Here is an 18,045-nt window from a genome sequence, read left to right on the forward strand (position 1 = left end):
AAAAAAATCAAAATTTATTTAAATATAAAAAAAAACACAAGGGAGCAAAACTAAAGCGAGTCTAGGTAAAGTCTCAGGCAGAGCAAAAACCAACAGGATGAGAGCAGTGAGCAGGCGTGTGGCCTGACGATCTGACAGAGGGGGGAGGAGAACGGATGATGAGGGTCAGGTGTGGGAGTGGACGAGGAAGCACAGGTGAAGGGAATGAGGTGATTGCAGAGCAGGGGGAGGGGGGCAAGATCTGCACTGACAGGAGAGTTAGTGATAAACAGATGAACAAAGATGAAATAAACAATAAACAGTCCCTAAGCAGGTGACCCCACGACAGAAAATGAAGCAGGTTGGACGTTGCGTTTGCATTTTTAAATCATCATCACTCTACAGCATGGGTGTCAAAGTGATCCAGTAAAGGGCCGTGTGTCTGCAGGTTTTCATTCCAACCAATCAAAAACACACCTGGTCCAACAAGTCAACTGTGTGAAGACAGTTCAGGTGATCGAGTAAGTCGAGTCAGGTGTGTTCTTGATTGGTTGAAACGAAAACCTGCAGCCACAGCGACCCTTTACTGGATCACTTTGACACCCATGCTCTATTTGTAATAATGCCGATCACTTCTGCATCATGGTCAACTGTGTTGCCTCTTGCTGTTATCGTGCTCCTGAGCTGCTCACAGGAGTTCATCATAATGATCTGCTCCTCTTTAGTTAAATATGTGGCCCCTGATCCAAAGAGTGAGTCAAATGACGCGACACACGCCCCTTTATATGAGAACGCACGCTGACACCAAAGTCTACGTCACTGAGCTCTGAGTCTGAGCTGAAAACCTCTACACCAGGTTTGGTTAAAGCATCAGTTACCATGGTGATACAGCGACTTTCGCGTCACAGCTGACCCAGGCTTTGAGCGCAACATACCTGCTAACACACTAATCCAGCTCCGGAGTTCACCCCACAGGTCATTGTGGGTGTTAGGGTTGTTGTGTTGTTGTTTTTATGGTTGTTGTGTTTGCTGTGTTCTTTTAGTTGTTGTGTTGTTATGGCTGTTGTGGTTGTTGTTCTGGTTGTTGTGGTTGTTGTGTTGTTATGTTGTTATGTTGTTGTGATTTTTGTGGTGTTGTTGTGGTTGTTGTGGTTGTGACTCACCTGCAGCTTAATTGCTGTGGCTCTGATGATGTTGATCTGGTTGTTGTTATGGTTGCTGTGGTTGTTGTGGTTGTTGTGGTGTTATGGTTGTTGTGGTTGTTATGTTGTTGTGGTTGTTATGGTGGTTGTTGTGGTCGTGACTCACCTGCAGCTTACTTGCTGTGGCTCTGATGATCTTGTTGTTGTTGTTGTGTTGTTATCTTGTTGTGGTTGTTGTGTTGTTGTGGTCTTTTAGTTGTTGTGGTTGTGACTCACCTGCAGCTTACTTGCTGTGGCTCTGATGATGTGGTTGTTGTGGTTGTTGTGGTTGTTGTGGTTGTGTTGGTTGTTGTGTTGTTATGGTTGTTGTGTTGTTGTGGTTGTTGTGTTGTGGTTGTTGTGGTTGTGACTCACCTGCAGCTTACTTGCTGTGGCTCTGATGATGTTGTTGCTGTGGCTGCTGAGACGGTTGCTGTCGGGGGTAGTGATGACGTGGACTGGACGCCGCCGCCCCGCCTCCTCGGATGGTCGGCCTGATGGATGAAGAGGAGGTCGGGTTCTGATGATGATGATGTCCGGCTCTGATCGGCTTGGCTACGCGGAGACAGGAGAGGATCAGAATCAGGACCTTACTCACTCACTAAAACCCTGAAAGGTTCCCGGAGGATGAGCGAACGTTCCTCACCTATCTGAGCCGAGTGTCCTCTCCTGGAGACGTTCTTGGAGCGAACGGCCTCTTTGATGCGGTCCACTTCCAGCTGGTAGCGTTTGCGATCCTTCACGGCCGACTGTTTGGCGTCCCTCAGGGCGCCTTCCAGGGCTTTCACTCGCTCTGCTGTGGCCCGCAGCCGCTTCTCCAGCTTGGGAAGCTCACAGCGAAGGTCGGCGTTGTCGCGCACCAGCTGAAGAACGCAAAGCAAATCCAATAAGGTGGTTTGGTTAAATTTGTAATATTAGTGGCAGACGACAGTTCTTTTGCTATTTGATTGATTTTTCTAACTATTTTAAGTTAACTATTCATTTGCATATTTGTTACTTTTACATAAATATTTGAACTGTCTGTTCCTCATTCTTAGCTACTTTTAACACAATTACACATGACTTTTAGGGCGCACTCACACTGTTCCTCCGTCCCGTGCCCCGTGCTTTAGGGTCCTTGTCCCCCCCTCCAGGCCCGTTTGTACTCACACTACCTGGGCCTCGGGCCACTACCTGCTTCTTGCTGCCTATACGTCATCACGCCGTAACACGTCACACGCATTGATGACGTCATGGCGATGCGTGGCTTTGTTTCCAGATCTTTCCGTAGACCTCAGAGTTTTTGTGCGTCTTGTCGACTGTTTTTGAATCTTTTCATCGACCAAATCTGCAGTAAACACTCCACCTCCGCATCACACCAACGTGAACCTTTCACCGCCATTGTTTGAAATGTCCGCGCATGGTCCCTCCTTCTTTTTTCTATGTCCCAACAGGCGCACAGGAAATGACCTCAGAACCGCCATAGGCCTCGTGCTCGTACACGTGCGCACGCTCGTGCTCGTACACGTGCAAACGTGCTTTACAAAAGCCCACCTCTCTCAGACGGCCCGTGGCCGGCAAGCGTGCTGCAGCTAGACGCGGTACAGTTGCACTCACACGAACTAGACTTTAGCCATGAAACGTGCTTGGACACGGTACAGATGGACATTGTGCCCTTAGGTTACTGTTTACACTTCTCTGCTCTCTGCTAACTACTTTTCACACTCTATGTAAACGCGTACATGATACAGTGGCCCTGAAGCCACCAGGGGGCCCCAAAACTGCCATTTTACCCTGCATTTAAATGTTAAATGTATGCCCCTGGACCACCATAGAGGGTTTTAGAGGGCCCCAAACACGCAAGAAACAGCCCTGTATGGATATATATTCTTTAATCAAACTGTCATTTAAATGTTTTCAAATTAGTTGAGCTACACCAAAATATTTCCATGTCTGTAACTGCAGCAGTGCCCTTTGAAAAACACTTAAAATGCAAAAAACTTGCAAAACTGCTACGTTTCGACCACCAATCGTGCGTTTGTTGTCAGTTAACTTGGGAATGCTGAATATAAAATGGGGCTTATCAAACTTACATTTACATTTTTTATTGTACCTTTTATTCTATAATTATTCTAGGAGTCATGCATGACTAATATTTTATAAATGAACATTTAAAAAAATCTCATGTACCCGATGCAATACTCAAAAGTACCCCTAGGTGTACGCGTACCCCCATGTGAGAGACACTGCTTTAGGGTACAGGTATGGGATCACTGAGGACGCTTAAGGGTTAAAGATGGAGCGTTGTCTGTGTAAAGTAAAGGCGAAGCATCAGTGCTGCAGGTGCGGCGTGATCACTGACCTGCTTGTGGACCTTGCTGAGCTGCTCCAGGTTGTTTTCTAAGAAGACGATCCTCTGCCTCTGAGCCAGACTGCCCCCGGCCTCGTCGCAGTCGTTCTCTGAACTCTGTTTAAGGAACAAACGACGTTCATCATGTGAGGATTTTTAAACATGAGGTGTTTATAAGGCGCACCTTCAATGAACGTCTTATTTCGAAACTTTTTTCACATATAAGGCGCACCACATTATAAGGCGCACCTTCAATGAACGTCTTATTTTGAAACTTTTTTCATATATAAGGCGCACCGCATTATAAGGCGCATAGAACAGACGCTACAGTCGAGGCTGGGGTTACGTTCTGCATCCATTAGATGAAGCTGCGCTAAAGGGAACGTCAACAAAACAGTCAGGGGAGGTCGTCTTGTTGCTTCCTCCACTTCTGCACCATTGATTGGTTCATGTTAAACTCTATGGCTGCTGCTCTATTCCCGTGTTCTACTGCGTGACTAATGGCCTTGAGTGTAAACTCTGCGTCGTAAGCGTGTCTCTTAACAGGAGCCATTTTGGGCTCTTTACACAAACACACACATGGAAATGAAACGGCACGCTTCACGCAGTCGTATATCTCAACATGCACCGCGCGTTACTTCTTCAGCCTTTCCTTACATTCTTGACTCGAGCGCCGAGGTCCTGGATGAAGACTTTACGGAGGTGGTTCAGCGTCTGCAGCTCTTTGGCCTGTTGGATTAAAAGCCAGAATAACTCAGCAGATCTCAGATGTGTCGCTGCTGCAGATAAAGACGTGAACATTAAACAACCCGCGTACCACCGTCTCCTCCAGACCCTTCAGATCCTCTTTGGCTTGTTCTCTCTTCTCATTCAGGAACCTGAAACGCACAAACGGAGACTGGGTTTAAGGAAACCACACTGAGCGTGGGTGAGATGTGAGGGGGTGGTGAGTCTACGGCGAGCACAGCGGGACAAACTTACATCAGTTTCTGGAGTTTCTGGCCTTTATTCTGGTCCTCAGCTTTCAGTTTGTCAAAGTCAGACTGAAGCTTCCTGACCTCCAGCTGCAGAGCCTGGTTGGCACTGAAATAACACACACACACACACACACACACACATTTATCCACCTATGTGCACGTTAGTAGAGCTGCAGCATCGCAGTGCTTAACAGTCATCGAAATGAACCACAGAAATGAGAGAAACTAGACTTAGGGCGCACGCACACTGTCCGTCTGTATCGTGTCCAAGCACGTTTCACTGCTAGAGTCTAGTTCCTTTGACCAGTGTGAGTGCAACCGTACCGCGCCTAGGAGCGGTACGCTTGCCGTCCACGACCCGTTTTGGAAAGGTGGGCTTTTGTAAAGCACGTTTGCACATGTACGAGCACGAGCGTGTGCACGTGTACGAGCACGAGGCCTACGGCGGTTCTGAGGTCATTTCCTGTGCGCCTGTTGGGACATAGAAAAAAGAAGGAGGGACCATGCGCGGACATTTCAAACAATGGCGGTGAAAGGTTCACGTTGGTGTGATGCGGAGGTGGAGTGTTTACTGCAGATTTGGTCGATGAAAAGATTCAAAAACAGTCGACAAGACGCACAAAAACTCCGAGGTCTACGGAAAGATTTGGAAACAAAGCCACGCATCGCCATGACGTCATCAATGCGTGTGACGTGTTACGGCGTGATGACGTATAGGCAGCAGGAAGCATTCTCCGAGGCCCATGGACGGAGCGACCTTAAGGCGCCCTCCCACTGTGCCTCCGTCCCGTGCCCCGTGCTTTAGGGTCCTTGTCCCCCCCTCCAGGCCCGTTTGTACTCACACTACCTGGGCCTCGGAGAATGCTTCTTGCTGCCTATATGTCATCACGCCGTAACACGTCACACGCATTGATGACGTCATCGCTATGCGTCGCTTTGTTTACGTAACATTATTATGTTGCCATTCTATTACATAATGGGTTGTTACATCTTTACTTAATGAAGAGATAATGATGATATAACTGTTAATAATACAATCATTAACGCACTCTTTGAGCTGGTCCACGTGTCTCTGCTTCAGCTCGATCTCGTCCCGGAGGCGACTCAGCTGTTTTTGGTGAACTTCTCTGTGGTTCTCCATCTGTTCCTCCAGGGTTCTCTGCAGAACACACAACAGGAGCACTTCACCCACCTTTGCACTCCATAAAGCCGCGTCATTTAAGGTGTTTTTAAAAAAAAGGGGGTTCCTGCATCTTTTAAAGTCAAATTCAAGCACTTTTTAAGCATTTCAAGGGGCATTTCAAGCTTTTCCAACACTTTGGGGCCAATATATTAATATATCCAGCATATATATGTATCTGTATATGTATATATATGTATATTTATCCTATTAAATAAGATGTTATTGTGCTTTAAACAATTAAAATCCTGTTAAAACAACACAGACTCATGTTTGTACGCAGACGTAAAAGATCGTAGAGAGCACTGCAACAAGTTTTACCTTCATCTCGACGGCATCCTTCAGTCTGCTCATGTGCTCCTTCTCTTTGTCCATCACCGTCACCTCGTGCATTTGATCTGCACACACACACACACACACGCACACACACACACACACACGTACACACACACGCGCACAGACACATACGCACGCACACGCACGCACACACACACACACAGAGTTTTCACAGTTTTTACAGTTTTTAACACAGATTTGATCTGTAATCGTTTCTAATCTGTTGAACTGCTGCATGTCACTAATTCAACTTCTTCCCCGGAGTTGTTTGTGTTTTGTCGTCTCTCAGCTGCTGATGGTGGTGGTAAGTGTCTTAAATTATAACATTTGCCACCGTACTCTACGGGGGAATTGTTGGGTCTGTGTAAATCATAAATAAGTCATAGAGTGTGGTCTTTACCTACTCTGTAAAGTGTCCTGAGATAACTTTGGTTATGATTTGGCACTGTAAATAAAACTGAATTGAATTGAATCGTTAATGTTAATCACAGAGCGGGGGTTCCTGTAACCATGGTGACGCTGTCTGACCTTGAGCGTTGAGTTTGGCGATCTCCTCCATCAGAGCGTCCTGACTCTCCTCCAGCTTCCTCTTCTTCTGCTCCACCTTCTGCAGGTCGTCTGACAGAGACACGATCTTCGCCTGGAGCTGCAACAAGCAAACACCTTAATGTACCGACACTAACTTATAATAATAATAATAATAATAATAATAATAATAAAAACTGTGGCTCTACCTGTGAGACGAGCAGCTGGGCGCTGTTGAGCTCCTTCTCGCTGGCCTCCGTCCTGCACATGTGCTCCGTCAGGCTGACCTCCAGCTGTTTGCTGCGGTTCACCAGAGACTTGACCTCCGACTTCATTTTACTGATGTAGAGACGCGCCGTGGTGAACTCCTCCTCCATCACGCCGCTCGCCTCCGTCATCTGAAGATGGAGAGAGAAGCTGACGTGACGCACCCGTGTGAAACGAGTAAGATGTGAAGAAGAAGAGTTCGAGTCTCACGGCTTTGAGGTCGGTGGTGCTGAGGACGCTGCCGATGTCACCGAGGTCTCGGAGCAGCAGGTTGAGGATCTCTGCCGACCTCTTCTTGTGATGACAGCTGACCTCCTGCAGGCTGGACAACTCCCTCTGAACCGCCTCCAGACTCACCTGGAAACACGGCACAGGAACGAGAGCTCTACAAACGCACACAGATCAGACAAAGAAGGAGGGTCCCAGCACTTCCTGCACTGAAGAGCTGGAATTTTGTTCATGAGTTTAAATACGTAGGCGTGATTAAAGACTCCAGACTCTCTTTCCATGTTAAAATTATTTACAAAAAATATTAAATTCAATCTTTAAAACTTGAAGCAAATCCAATGACCTCTATCAGATGCAGCTGCTCTGATGCGTCTGCACTCGATAGTCCTCTCACATCATAACGCCTTCTTTCAGACGCTTTATTCTACTTTCTCTGACATCATTGATTTCCAGATAAGATCATGTGCTCCAGGCTCAGGGCGCCCACATCAGGAGACGCGTCACCAGTATGATGCAGGATTTTCAGCTAGGCTGATGCTAAAAGACAGGTGTAGTGACCCGTCCTTTCCTTTCGTTCACTGCTCGTTGCTGATCGTTTGTTTTGACGTGTCCTCGAGCAATAAACCAACGAAAACGTCCTTTGCGCTTTAACTAATAATAATCATTGAATGTCTGAATGAAGGCCACATACTTATCACTTGTTCACATGTGAAATAAACTGACAAAACGCTCAGGCAACAGCAACACCAGGGCAACACCACGGAGTAACCTCAAGTAACCTGCCTGACCTCCGCAGCCATCGTTCAGCTCAGTAACACAAAGGGAAACACTTCCCACAAGTGGTTTGGGGCTATAGGGGTATCAATAACACACCTACGACGGGTGATTCCATCTATAAGGTGTAAGTAACATTATATCACTGAAGCGTTTGTCTTGTATTGATAGTCGGACCTGGCTTGTGAATTCATAGGGTCTCTCTCTCTCATCTTCAACCTCTTGCGGGGGCAGCAGCTCCAGCAGGGGACCCCAAGCTTCCCTTTCCCTGGCCACATTAACCAGCTCTAACTGGGGGATCCTGAGGCGTTCCCAGGCCAGTGTGGAGATCTAATCTCTCCACCTGGTCCTGGGTCTTCCCCGAGGCCTCCTCCCAGCTGGACGTGCCTGGAACACCTCCCTAGGGAGGCGCCCAGGGTTCATCCTTACTAGATGATCCTGAACCACCTCAACTGGCTCCTTTCAACGCAAAGGAGCAGCGGCTCTACTCCGAGTCCCTGCTAACGGTAATTTACATGAGTTTGAGATACATCCGTGCAGCCAGCAGTCAAGATAAATGACTTTATTTCAACCATTAGATTGCATCGTGCTGGAACATGTGTTGTGTTTGGATTAAAAGCCTTTATTTGTGATTTTCAATAGCAGAAAGTTCTGCTAATTCCCTTCACAGTGCTGACTACATGTGGCTACGTGCTAATGCTAGACAAAGCTGTAATATTGTGTTGCTTGTGTTGTGTTTGTGTTGTGCTTGGGATCACACTCCAGTCCTGTTGTCTAGTGTTTGGTTTATAAAGCACACTCAGTTGTAGTCAGTCCTGAAGTCAGTCGGAGAGGAGACCAGGAAGTGCTGACCAATCAGAGCCGACTGGGCTTTTCAGCGGGGGTCTTAAAGAGACAGGCGCTGCGACAGAGCGTGTGCAGCAGCCAGGAGCAGTATGAGAAAAATAAAGTGTCTTATGAACATTAAAGCATGTAAACATGCTTTAGTAGATGGACTAAATACATGTTTGAACCCTTTAACATCCAACCATCCTCCCGTCCACCCGTCTGGACCCTCAGTTCTTTACGTGGACTCACAGTTTTGTGTGCCAGCTCCTCGTTCAGCTGTTCGTTGCAGCGGTTCTTGTTCTCCGCCTCTTGGCTCTTGTGGTCGTAGTTGACGGCGAGCTCCTCCAGCGCCTGCAGCACCTCCTTCACCTCCTCCTTGGCCGAGTCGCTGTCCCTGTGCAGCCGCGACAGCTCCTCCTGCACGCGCTCGTAGTCCTGGCGGCCCGACACCAACAGCTGGAGGGAGAGGTGGAGGGATGACGGTCACGGTGACGGATGTTCAGGTGCACGGTACGGCAGAAGTGAGACTCACCTCGTCCTGATCGATCAGCTGCTGTTTGAGTTTCTCGCTCGTCTGACTGTGATGGTTGATCTCTTCGTCCTAAATCAGAAATCAGCTGATTTTGAACATTTCACCGACTCAAGCAGAGCAGAGACGTCTGAGCCGGCCCAGGTAGGACTCACCTTGTCGTCCAGCTGTTGGTACAGGTCGGTGATGAGCGACTCGTACTGCGTCTTCTCTTCGCTTAACAGAGGGGCGGGGGGCGGGGCCAAGCTGTCAACAGCCGCTGTCGTCTCACCGCCGCTTTTCTTGTTTCTGCTGCTCATCTGCTCCTCCACGGGTACAGACTCGCCTGGAGGAGTTAAGAAAGGGAAACGGCAGCAGGTGATCTGTGAAATCTTCAAACATAGTCATTCATTTCCACTTCCAAATCCAATATGGTGCAACTGTAATGAAGCACCAGGACCTGAAAACGCGTATGTACATTTTGCACTTTACTTTAAAAACCTCCGATCTTCAGGCTCACACTTTTAGTGCGTTCCAGTTAAAGTGCAAAGTCGGGTTTTCTGAGTTCCCGGTTCGACGTTTCAACTGGAACGAGCCCTGAAGTCGTAATTTTGAGTTGGAAAATCACAGAACTTCTCCAACGCACAGTAAAGCTGCAGGAATAAACTGTTTTATTAGCACTTCTGTCTCATTTGTGTCTCATTTAAAGCAATTCTTACCTTTTTACACTTTTCTTTTGTCATCTTAAAATGTTCCAAATAAGCGTATGGCGCTTTAAAATGTAAAAGAAATCCACCAGGTGTTAAAACAATTCTTATATATTCAAATAAAACGACTTCCCGAGCTTCCTGCCTGTCACCTGTCGCTCCGATTCACTTCAATTGGAATCTCCTACTACTGAATTCGGGGTAGGTCGATCTCCCTTGAATTCAATAGTAGGAGGTTTCACTTTGACAGGCGTTCCAGTGCTCTTTGCCTACTTGGAGGTCCGAAACTTCAGACTTCCCATTGCACTGGAACGTTTCTCTCTCACCGCACGTGTCGGGGGAGGAGGGAGTGTCAGAGGTCAGGCAGGGGGAAGAGGTCGGGAATTTAACATGTAAGAAAGGTAAGAATTACTTTAAACCAGCCGTACACACCGTACCATCCATCCTCTATCTGTGGACGTGCTGTTACGGTATTTGTACGTGCAAAATACAGCATAATGTGTTGTTATGAACTGGTGTTGCTTATAATGGCTAACCTGTCTAGAACCCCCCCGAACTGGTACACGGTCCACTCTGGTGTGACGTAATTCCCATTCCTGCAAAACTGCAGATATGTCTTACAGAACCACTGCAATGCATTCTCATTTTTACACTTTTTAAAGCTCCACAGTCTCTGTTTTAAAGACTTGAGGCGCACTCACACTGTCCATCCGTACTGTGCCCAAACAGGGTTTATGGGTAAAGCCTAGTTCGTTTGACCAGTGTGAGTGCAACCACACCCCCGCTTGCCGTCCATGGACCGTTTGAGAGAGGTGGGCTTTTGTAAAGTACGTTTGCACATGTACGAGCACGAGCGTGCGCACGTGTACGAGCACGAGGCCTACGACGGTTCTGAGGTCATTTCCTGTGCGCCTGTTGGGACGTAGAAAAAAGAAGGAGGGACCATGCGCGGACATTTCAAACAATGGCGGTGAAAGGTTCACGTTGGTGTGATGCGGAGGTGGAGTGTTTACTGCAAATTTGGTCGATGAAAAGATTCAAAAACAGTCGACAAGACGCACAAAAACTCTGAGGTCTACGGAAAGATCTGGAAACAAAGCCACGCATCGCCATGACGTCATCAATGCGTGTGACGTGTTACGGCGTGATGACGTATAGGCAGCAAGAAGCATTCTCCGAGGCCCAGGTAGTGTGAGTACAAACGGGCCTGGAGGGGGGGACAAGGACCCTAAAGCCCGGGGCACGGGAGTGGGAGTGCGCCCTTGGGGATACATAGTTAGGTTTAGGAAAAGATTGTGGTTTGGGTTCAAATACGGAGGGGGTTAGGGGTAAGGGTTCGGTTCCTTCTACCCTGACCTTGCTGGCCTTTGCGGAGTTTGAGGCTTCACCTAACTTCCTGCTGTCGGTTAAAATCCTCTAGTGCCTGTGTGAGTCACTAGAGGGGGTCAAAGTGCTTCATATCAACGTTTCTGTGGTTTGCAGAAACATAAACTCCCCCTGGACTCGGTGGGTGGTCCACACTGAGAACCCCACTCATGTTTTTCTTTGTCACGTGAACGCTGTATTCCTGCTGTTTACCTTTCCTCCAGCGTTTCACCTCGTTCTCCAGTTTCTGTATCGTGATGCTCAGACTTCGGTTCTTCTCTTTCTCCTTCTCGTACTTCTTCTTCCACTCTTCCGCGGTCAGCTCCAGGTTCACAGACACCGTGTTCTTTATGGTTTTCGCTCTAACACACAAAAACAACACAGGAAGTGAATCAGAGGTGATTCATGGGGGGCGCAAAGGAGAAAATCTACCGTAGAATCTGTATTTTACATTTCTACATTCTACAGATTTCATTGCAAAAGCTGGTTGTCGCTCAAAAGTGTTTTAAAGTAAGTAAAACTTTGCAATCTTTGCATACAAGTGCACATTCTGTCCTTTTGGTGGCACCAGAGGACGAATCGGAGGGTGACCAGCAACATTAGGGTTCATCCGTGACGTCACTCATCACTTTGTGGACCTCCATTTTGAAGCTCGGAGTTTGACATTTGCCCGTCGCCATCTTGTTTTGAACAAGAGGGTGGAGCATGGGGGAGCGCTAAGTTAAACGATAAAGAGGAAAACTTTAACGCAAACCATCTGATGGACTTTTGCCGGGGGGAGCAAGCGAGGAGCTCCTGGCACCGTTCATCTGCTGCAGCGACGCGGAGCTGGTTTCCTTAATTTGCCGGCTAATGCTAGCCCCTACCGAACGCTGAACCAGGCATTTTTTGGCGTCCATACCTTACAAACAACTCTCATGAAGTGAAACCTCACTGTGAGAGGGTCAAAGGCAAAGACTTTGAGACGGCATCCGCAGCCTCTGGGCAAGTCACCGGTGGGAATGTGTTAAATGTCTGTTTGACTCTAAATGTGCTGTGTTGAAGAAGACTTGAAACAATTGAGACCATGAACTCTTTAGGAAAATGTTTACTGAGGTAATAAGTTTAGGCTCGTTTTCTCATTGACTTCTATACAATCACACTTCTGTTCGGAGCCAGTGGAGTCTCCCCCTGCTGGACATTAGAGAGAATGCAGCTTTAAGTGGAGACTCCTCCTGCTGGACATTAGAGAGAATGCAGCTTTAAGTGGAGTCTCCTCCTGCTGGACATTAGAGGGAATGTAGCTTGGGGTGGAGTCTCCTCCTGCTGGACATTAAAGAGAATGCAGCTTTAAGTGGAGTCTCCCCCTGCTGAACACAAGGCACCTCATCATTGACTTCCCTTTTCAGACCCAGAAGCTGCGTCCATGATTTGTCGGGTTCATCCTTCGGGGACAAAGATCGCGTCTTTCTTGTCCTGGACTGAATGAAAATCAGCTTCACATCCAGAGACTCTCCTTTAAAAACGTAGAGATTATTTTACCTCTGTCCGAACATGAGGGTGGACTTGGTTTCAGCCTCGTTGTAAACGGAAGGAGAGCAGCAGATGATGATGGTGGTTCGGCAGTTTCCTCCCAGAGAGTCCTGCAGGATTCGAGTCATCTTGCTGTCTCTGTACGGGACGTGGGTTTTCTACGAACAGACGAAAGAGATACAAACACATCGGTCGCAGTTATATGACTATGAGTGCACAACGATGGGAATTACAGCTGAACATACGCCATAATTAACTTTTACCTTAATAAAAGTGTAATATTAGCTTGCGCTGTATTGGACGGCGCTAGCGTAAAGTGGAGACATGGCGTGAACACTCACCGTTCCTTCGCTCAGCGCGGCGATGACGTTCCCGAGAGCGGAGAGAGATTTGTTGATGTTCTTGGCTTCGTCCAACACGGCGCCTTCTGCTCCCGTCTTACTCACCTAAACATCATCATCACCACCATCATCATCATCATCATCGTCATCATCATCATCATCATCATCATCGTCATCATCATCATCATCATCGTCATCATCATCATCGTCATCATCATCATCGTCGTCATCAAGCTACTTGTCAAATCATTTTGCATGAGTTTAATTTAATGATGTCGTTAATGCTGCTAATGCTAGCTAGTGTTGGGATGTGACAGGTGGGGCAGAGTGTGGTGGGCCAGTGTGACCTTCTCGCTGCCTGCCAGGTCGACCAGGTAAAGCTTCCCCGACAGTTTCAGCTCCGTCTCCACGTTCTCCTGCTTGATGTTGATCAGAAAGATACTGTGACTGCGAGAGCTGTGCTCGTTCATGTCTGCGAGGAGAGGAGACAACAACAACGCTTACACAGGATATAAAAAAACGCAGGAAGAGAGAACCAGCGTATCAGTGGCGTTGGCCGTGTTGCGAACAACATCCTGGTGTTTTAAGAGTTTGGAGATTCAGAGTTTGTCCTGAGGGTGGCGCTACAGGAAACACCATGTCGTCATCAAAGGCCATTAAAGCTGCAGTCAGTAAGTCTGGCAGATTGAGTTGACTCAGTCAAGTTTCAAGTTTCACGCCCCTCCCCCTCTACCACCGAGCTCCTCCGCTCCCTCCCGTTGAGTGCTCGTCAGCGCGCGTGCACCAGAATCCTGTGAACGTGCCCGTGTCTTCTCTCATCGATAAACAGCATGAATTACACGCTACATGGAGGAAGGCTGGCTAACGTTAGCATAGAGAGCAACTGCTAACGTCATTTAGCGTATGCTAGCTTGAGGCGTGTGTCTGTGATATTGTTACATGCGTGAGTGGGGGGGGGGGGGATCCTGATTCTGACCCTGATTCTGATTCAGATCCTGATTCGGACCCTGATCCTGATTCTGATCCTAATCCTGATTCTGATCCTGACTCTGATCCTGATCCTGATTCTGATCCTGGTCCTGATCCTGACCCTGATTCTGATCTTGATTCTGATCCAGATCCTGATGCTGATCCTGATTCTGTTTCTGATCCTGATTCTGATGCTTATCCTGATTCTGACCCTGATTCTGATCCTGATTCTGACCCTGATTCTGATCCTTATCCTGATTCTGACCCTGATTCTGACCCTTATCCTGATTCTGACCCTGATTCTGATCTTGATTCTGATCCAGATCCTGATTTCGATCCTGATCCTGACCCTGATTCTGACCCAGATCCTGATTCTGATCATGTTTCTGACCTTGATCCTGATTCTGATCCTAATCCTGATTCCGATTCTAATCCTGATTCTGATCCTGACCCTGATCCTGATCCTGACCCTGATTCTGACCCTGATTCTGATCCTTATCCTGTTTCTGATCCTGATTCTGATCCAGATCCTGATCCTGACCCTGATTCTGATCTTGACCCTGACCCTGACCCTGATTCTGTTCCAGACCCAGATCCAGATCCTGATCCTGATCACAGACTCACTGGTGACGGCGACGTGTCTGTTGGCCTTGCCCTCGTCGATGACGTCCATCACCTCGTCAGGACTGGAGACGAAGCGCTCGGTGCAGCCCTGACAGGAAACACAACACGTTTAACGCTGATCCTGAATCTGCAGAGTCCAGGAAACAGAACTCTTCACACACGTCGTCACCTTCACGTAAGGAACCCGGTTCTTGTCCTCGTGAACGGCCAGGTTCGTCTTTGACACTGAAGAAAAACACAAATCACATTTGATCAAACGACACTGTTTAAAAACCTAAAAGTTAAATAGAATATAAACATCGTCCTCACCGTCCAGCAAGTCTCTGATCTTATCCAGGTAGATTTCAAAATAAGAGACCTGCAGAGAAAAACACACACGCTTTATTATGTAGTTAAACAAGACGCGTTAACGTATGAACTATATTATGATAGATAGCACTTTCTGCTGTAGAGCCAAAGAAGATATCATACACATGTCTACATTTAATACTCATAAATGTAAATTTAACTTTTGCTGCATGTCTCCCCCCTCTCTCTCACCTGATTTCCTGTCTGTCCTATATAATATATATATATAGATATATCTAAAATCTGCTCTGCACGTCGAAGTGTCCTTAGGCACGACACTGAACCCCGAATGGCTCCCTGTGATGCGCACGGGTGTGTAAATGTTAACGTTAAATTAGATGGTCTGTGGATCCAGTTCCCTCTGTTTGAACGGGTGAATGTGACAAGTACTAAGCCTGTGAATGTTCTCATGTGTCCAGGTCGTCGTTCTCCTCAAAGCAGTTTCAGTCCAAAGCAACTGGACTTGGTTATTTGTCCAGGAAGACGTTTCACCTCTCATCCAAGAGGCTTCATCAGTTCATGTACGCATCTGATCAGGCTGGGACTGGACCAGGACCAGGACCAGGATGGGACTGGACCAGGACCAGGACCAGGATGGGACTGGTCCAAGTATCTGGTGTGGAGATCCAGGTATTTAACCTCTCACAAGGTCGATGATGTCACTGGAACCCTTTGTGCTCCAAGTGCCAACGACCGTCGTTAGCGTGGCAGTCGTTGGTGGGAAGTAGGTTTGGACTTTGTTAGTGCTGGTCCAGTGACAGCCTGATCCTGGTCCTGGTCCTGGTCCTGGTCCTGTCCCAGCCTGGTCCTGGTCCTGGTCCAGTCCCAGCCTGGTCCTGGTCCTGGTCCAGTCCCAGCCTGGTTCTGGTCCTGGTCCAGTCCCAGCCTGGTCAGATGCGTACATGACCTGATGAAGCCTCTTGGATGAGAGGTGAAACGTCTTCCTGACAAATAACCAAGTCCAGTTGCTTTTGACTGAAATTGCTTTGAGGAGAACGACGACCTGGACACATGAGAACATCCACAGGTTCGAGTCTTTCTACCATTCTCCTGAATCCCTCGTACCAGACGCGTAAGGACGGATCTGCTGCTACGAGCGGCTCTTGTGTGAGGCCCTGTGTGTCGGTGGTTGTGTTGTTCCTACGTGTTTGTCACTGAGAGCAGAGCAGCTGGTGAACAGTGGACATATGGAGAGCAGGCGGGTCAGTGAACGCCTCGCTGCTCTCCGCAGGACGCCTGACCACAGATCAGATCGGACTCTAACACAGAGGCCCTGCAGTAATAATAACTGTGCGTCAGTAATAATGTTTTTAATGTTACGGGATGATTACAATCATGATATTTATGTTTTTAGTCACAGTTTAACTGTTTTAACGTAGTCCCGCAATTATTATTCAGGTTACACACACACTCACACACACACACACACACACACACACACACACACACACACACACACACACACACACACACACACACACACACACACACACTCACACACACACACACGCACACACACGCACACACACGCACACACACACACACACACACACACACACACACACACACACACACACACACACATTGTTGTTGTTGTTATTGTTCATATACAGTGGATTAGATGTATCAGATGGGGTGAACTGACCTTTGACGATCTGCCTATATACATGCAATTAATGGAGAGTTGTTAGAGCCAGGGGGCTGCCTGTGACCGGTGCCTTGCTCAAAAGCACCTCGGCAGTGCCCAGGAGATGACCTGGCACCTCTCCAGCCACCAGTCCATTCATGGTCCACACAGGGACCCGAACCAGTGACCTCCGAACCGTCACCTTTAGTCGTCTAAACTTAACCGTCACCGTCTGACGTCTAAACTTAACCGTCACCTTTTGTCGTCTAAACTTAACCGTCATGTTTAGTCGTCTAAACTTAACCGTCACTTTTTATCGCCTAAACTTAACCGCCACCGCTTGTTGTCTAAAGTTAACCGTCACCGTTTGTCGTCTAAACTTAACCGCCACCTTTAGTCGTCTAAACTTAACCCTCACCTTTAGTTGCCTAAACTTAACCGTCACCTTTTGTCGTCTAAACTTAACCGCCACCTTTAGTCGTCTAAACTTAACCGCCACCTTTAGTCGTCTAAACTTAACAGTCACCTTTTGTTGCCTAAACTTAACCGTCACTGTTTGTCGTCTAAACTTAACCGTCACTGTTTTGTCGTCTAAACTTAACCGTCACCTTTAGTTGCCTTACCTTAACTGTCACTTTTTATTGTCTAAACTTAACCGTCACCGTTTGTCGTCTAAACTTAACCGTCACTGTTTGTCGTCTAAACTTAACCGTCACCGTTTGTTGTCTAAACTTAACCGTCACCTATTGTTGCCTAAACTTAACCGTCACTGTTTGTCTTCTTAACTTAACCGTCACCTTTTGTCGTCTAAACTTAACCGTCACCTTTTGTCGTCTAAACTTAACCGTCACTGTTTGTCTTCTTAACTTAACCGTCACCTTTTGTCGTCTAAACTTAACCCTCACCGTTTGTCGTCTAAACTTAACCGTCACCTTTAGTCGTCTAAAGTTAACCGTCACCTTTTGTCGTCTAAACTTAACCGTCACCTTTAGTCGTCTAAAGTTAACCGTCACCTTTAGTCGTCTAAAGTTAACCGTCACCTTTTGTGGTCTAAACTTAACCGTCACCTTTAGTCGTCTAAACTAAACAGTCTTCTTGTGTCGTCTAAACTTAACCGTCACCTTTAGTCGTCTAAACTTAACCGTCACCTTTAAGTGAAGGTAAAAAGGTAAAAAGGTAAGAACCTTGATGTGGAACTCGAGGTTTTCGTCCATGGAGTAGATGTGGTCGAAGATGTCTCTGGAGATCCGCGGGATGATCCCCATCAGACAGGGGTCGTGCAGGTTCCCCTGGAAACACATGAAACAAATCATTCATTCATTCATCTTCAACCGCTTGTCCCTGCCGGGGTCACGGGGGGTTGTGGCCGATCCCAGCTGACATCTGGCGTGAGGCGGGGTCCACCCTGGACAGGACGCCAGTCTATCACAGGAGAGACAG

The 18,045-nt window shown here is 47.5% G+C and overlaps 1 protein-coding gene across 1 annotated transcript in view; it reads right to left on the minus strand.

The window, feature by feature from the left end:
• Nucleotides 1–1,542: 1,542 nt before the first annotated feature.
• Nucleotides 1,543–18,045, minus strand: part of LOC310952480 (kinesin heavy chain-like) — a gene marked incomplete at both ends in the record, with an annotated part of 21,499 nt that continues 4,996 nt past the window's right edge. The window contains 22 exons of the mRNA XM_083921098.1: nt 1,543–1,715; nt 1,807–2,023; nt 3,502–3,606; nt 4,147–4,218; nt 4,307–4,367; nt 4,471–4,572; nt 5,516–5,625; nt 5,968–6,044; nt 6,511–6,628; nt 6,717–6,905; nt 6,985–7,131; nt 8,854–9,060; nt 9,137–9,205; nt 9,289–9,458; nt 11,398–11,546; nt 12,706–12,854; nt 13,038–13,142; nt 13,385–13,509; nt 14,631–14,718; nt 14,800–14,855; nt 14,940–14,988; nt 17,790–17,894. Of these exons, the coding sequence (XP_083777224.1) occupies nt 1,543–1,715; nt 1,807–2,023; nt 3,502–3,606; nt 4,147–4,218; nt 4,307–4,367; nt 4,471–4,572; nt 5,516–5,625; nt 5,968–6,044; nt 6,511–6,628; nt 6,717–6,905; nt 6,985–7,131; nt 8,854–9,060; nt 9,137–9,205; nt 9,289–9,458; nt 11,398–11,546; nt 12,706–12,854; nt 13,038–13,142; nt 13,385–13,509; nt 14,631–14,718; nt 14,800–14,855; nt 14,940–14,988; nt 17,790–17,894 (2,643 nt within the window). The remainder of the gene's footprint in view (nt 1,716–1,806; nt 2,024–3,501; nt 3,607–4,146; nt 4,219–4,306; nt 4,368–4,470; nt 4,573–5,515; nt 5,626–5,967; nt 6,045–6,510; nt 6,629–6,716; nt 6,906–6,984; nt 7,132–8,853; nt 9,061–9,136; nt 9,206–9,288; nt 9,459–11,397; nt 11,547–12,705; nt 12,855–13,037; nt 13,143–13,384; nt 13,510–14,630; nt 14,719–14,799; nt 14,856–14,939; nt 14,989–17,789; nt 17,895–18,045) is intronic.

This window comes from Echiichthys vipera (assembly GCF_963691815.1).
Source record: "Echiichthys vipera genome assembly, chromosome: 10".
Taxonomy (NCBI): domain Eukaryota; kingdom Metazoa; phylum Chordata; class Actinopteri; order Perciformes; family Trachinidae; genus Echiichthys; species Echiichthys vipera.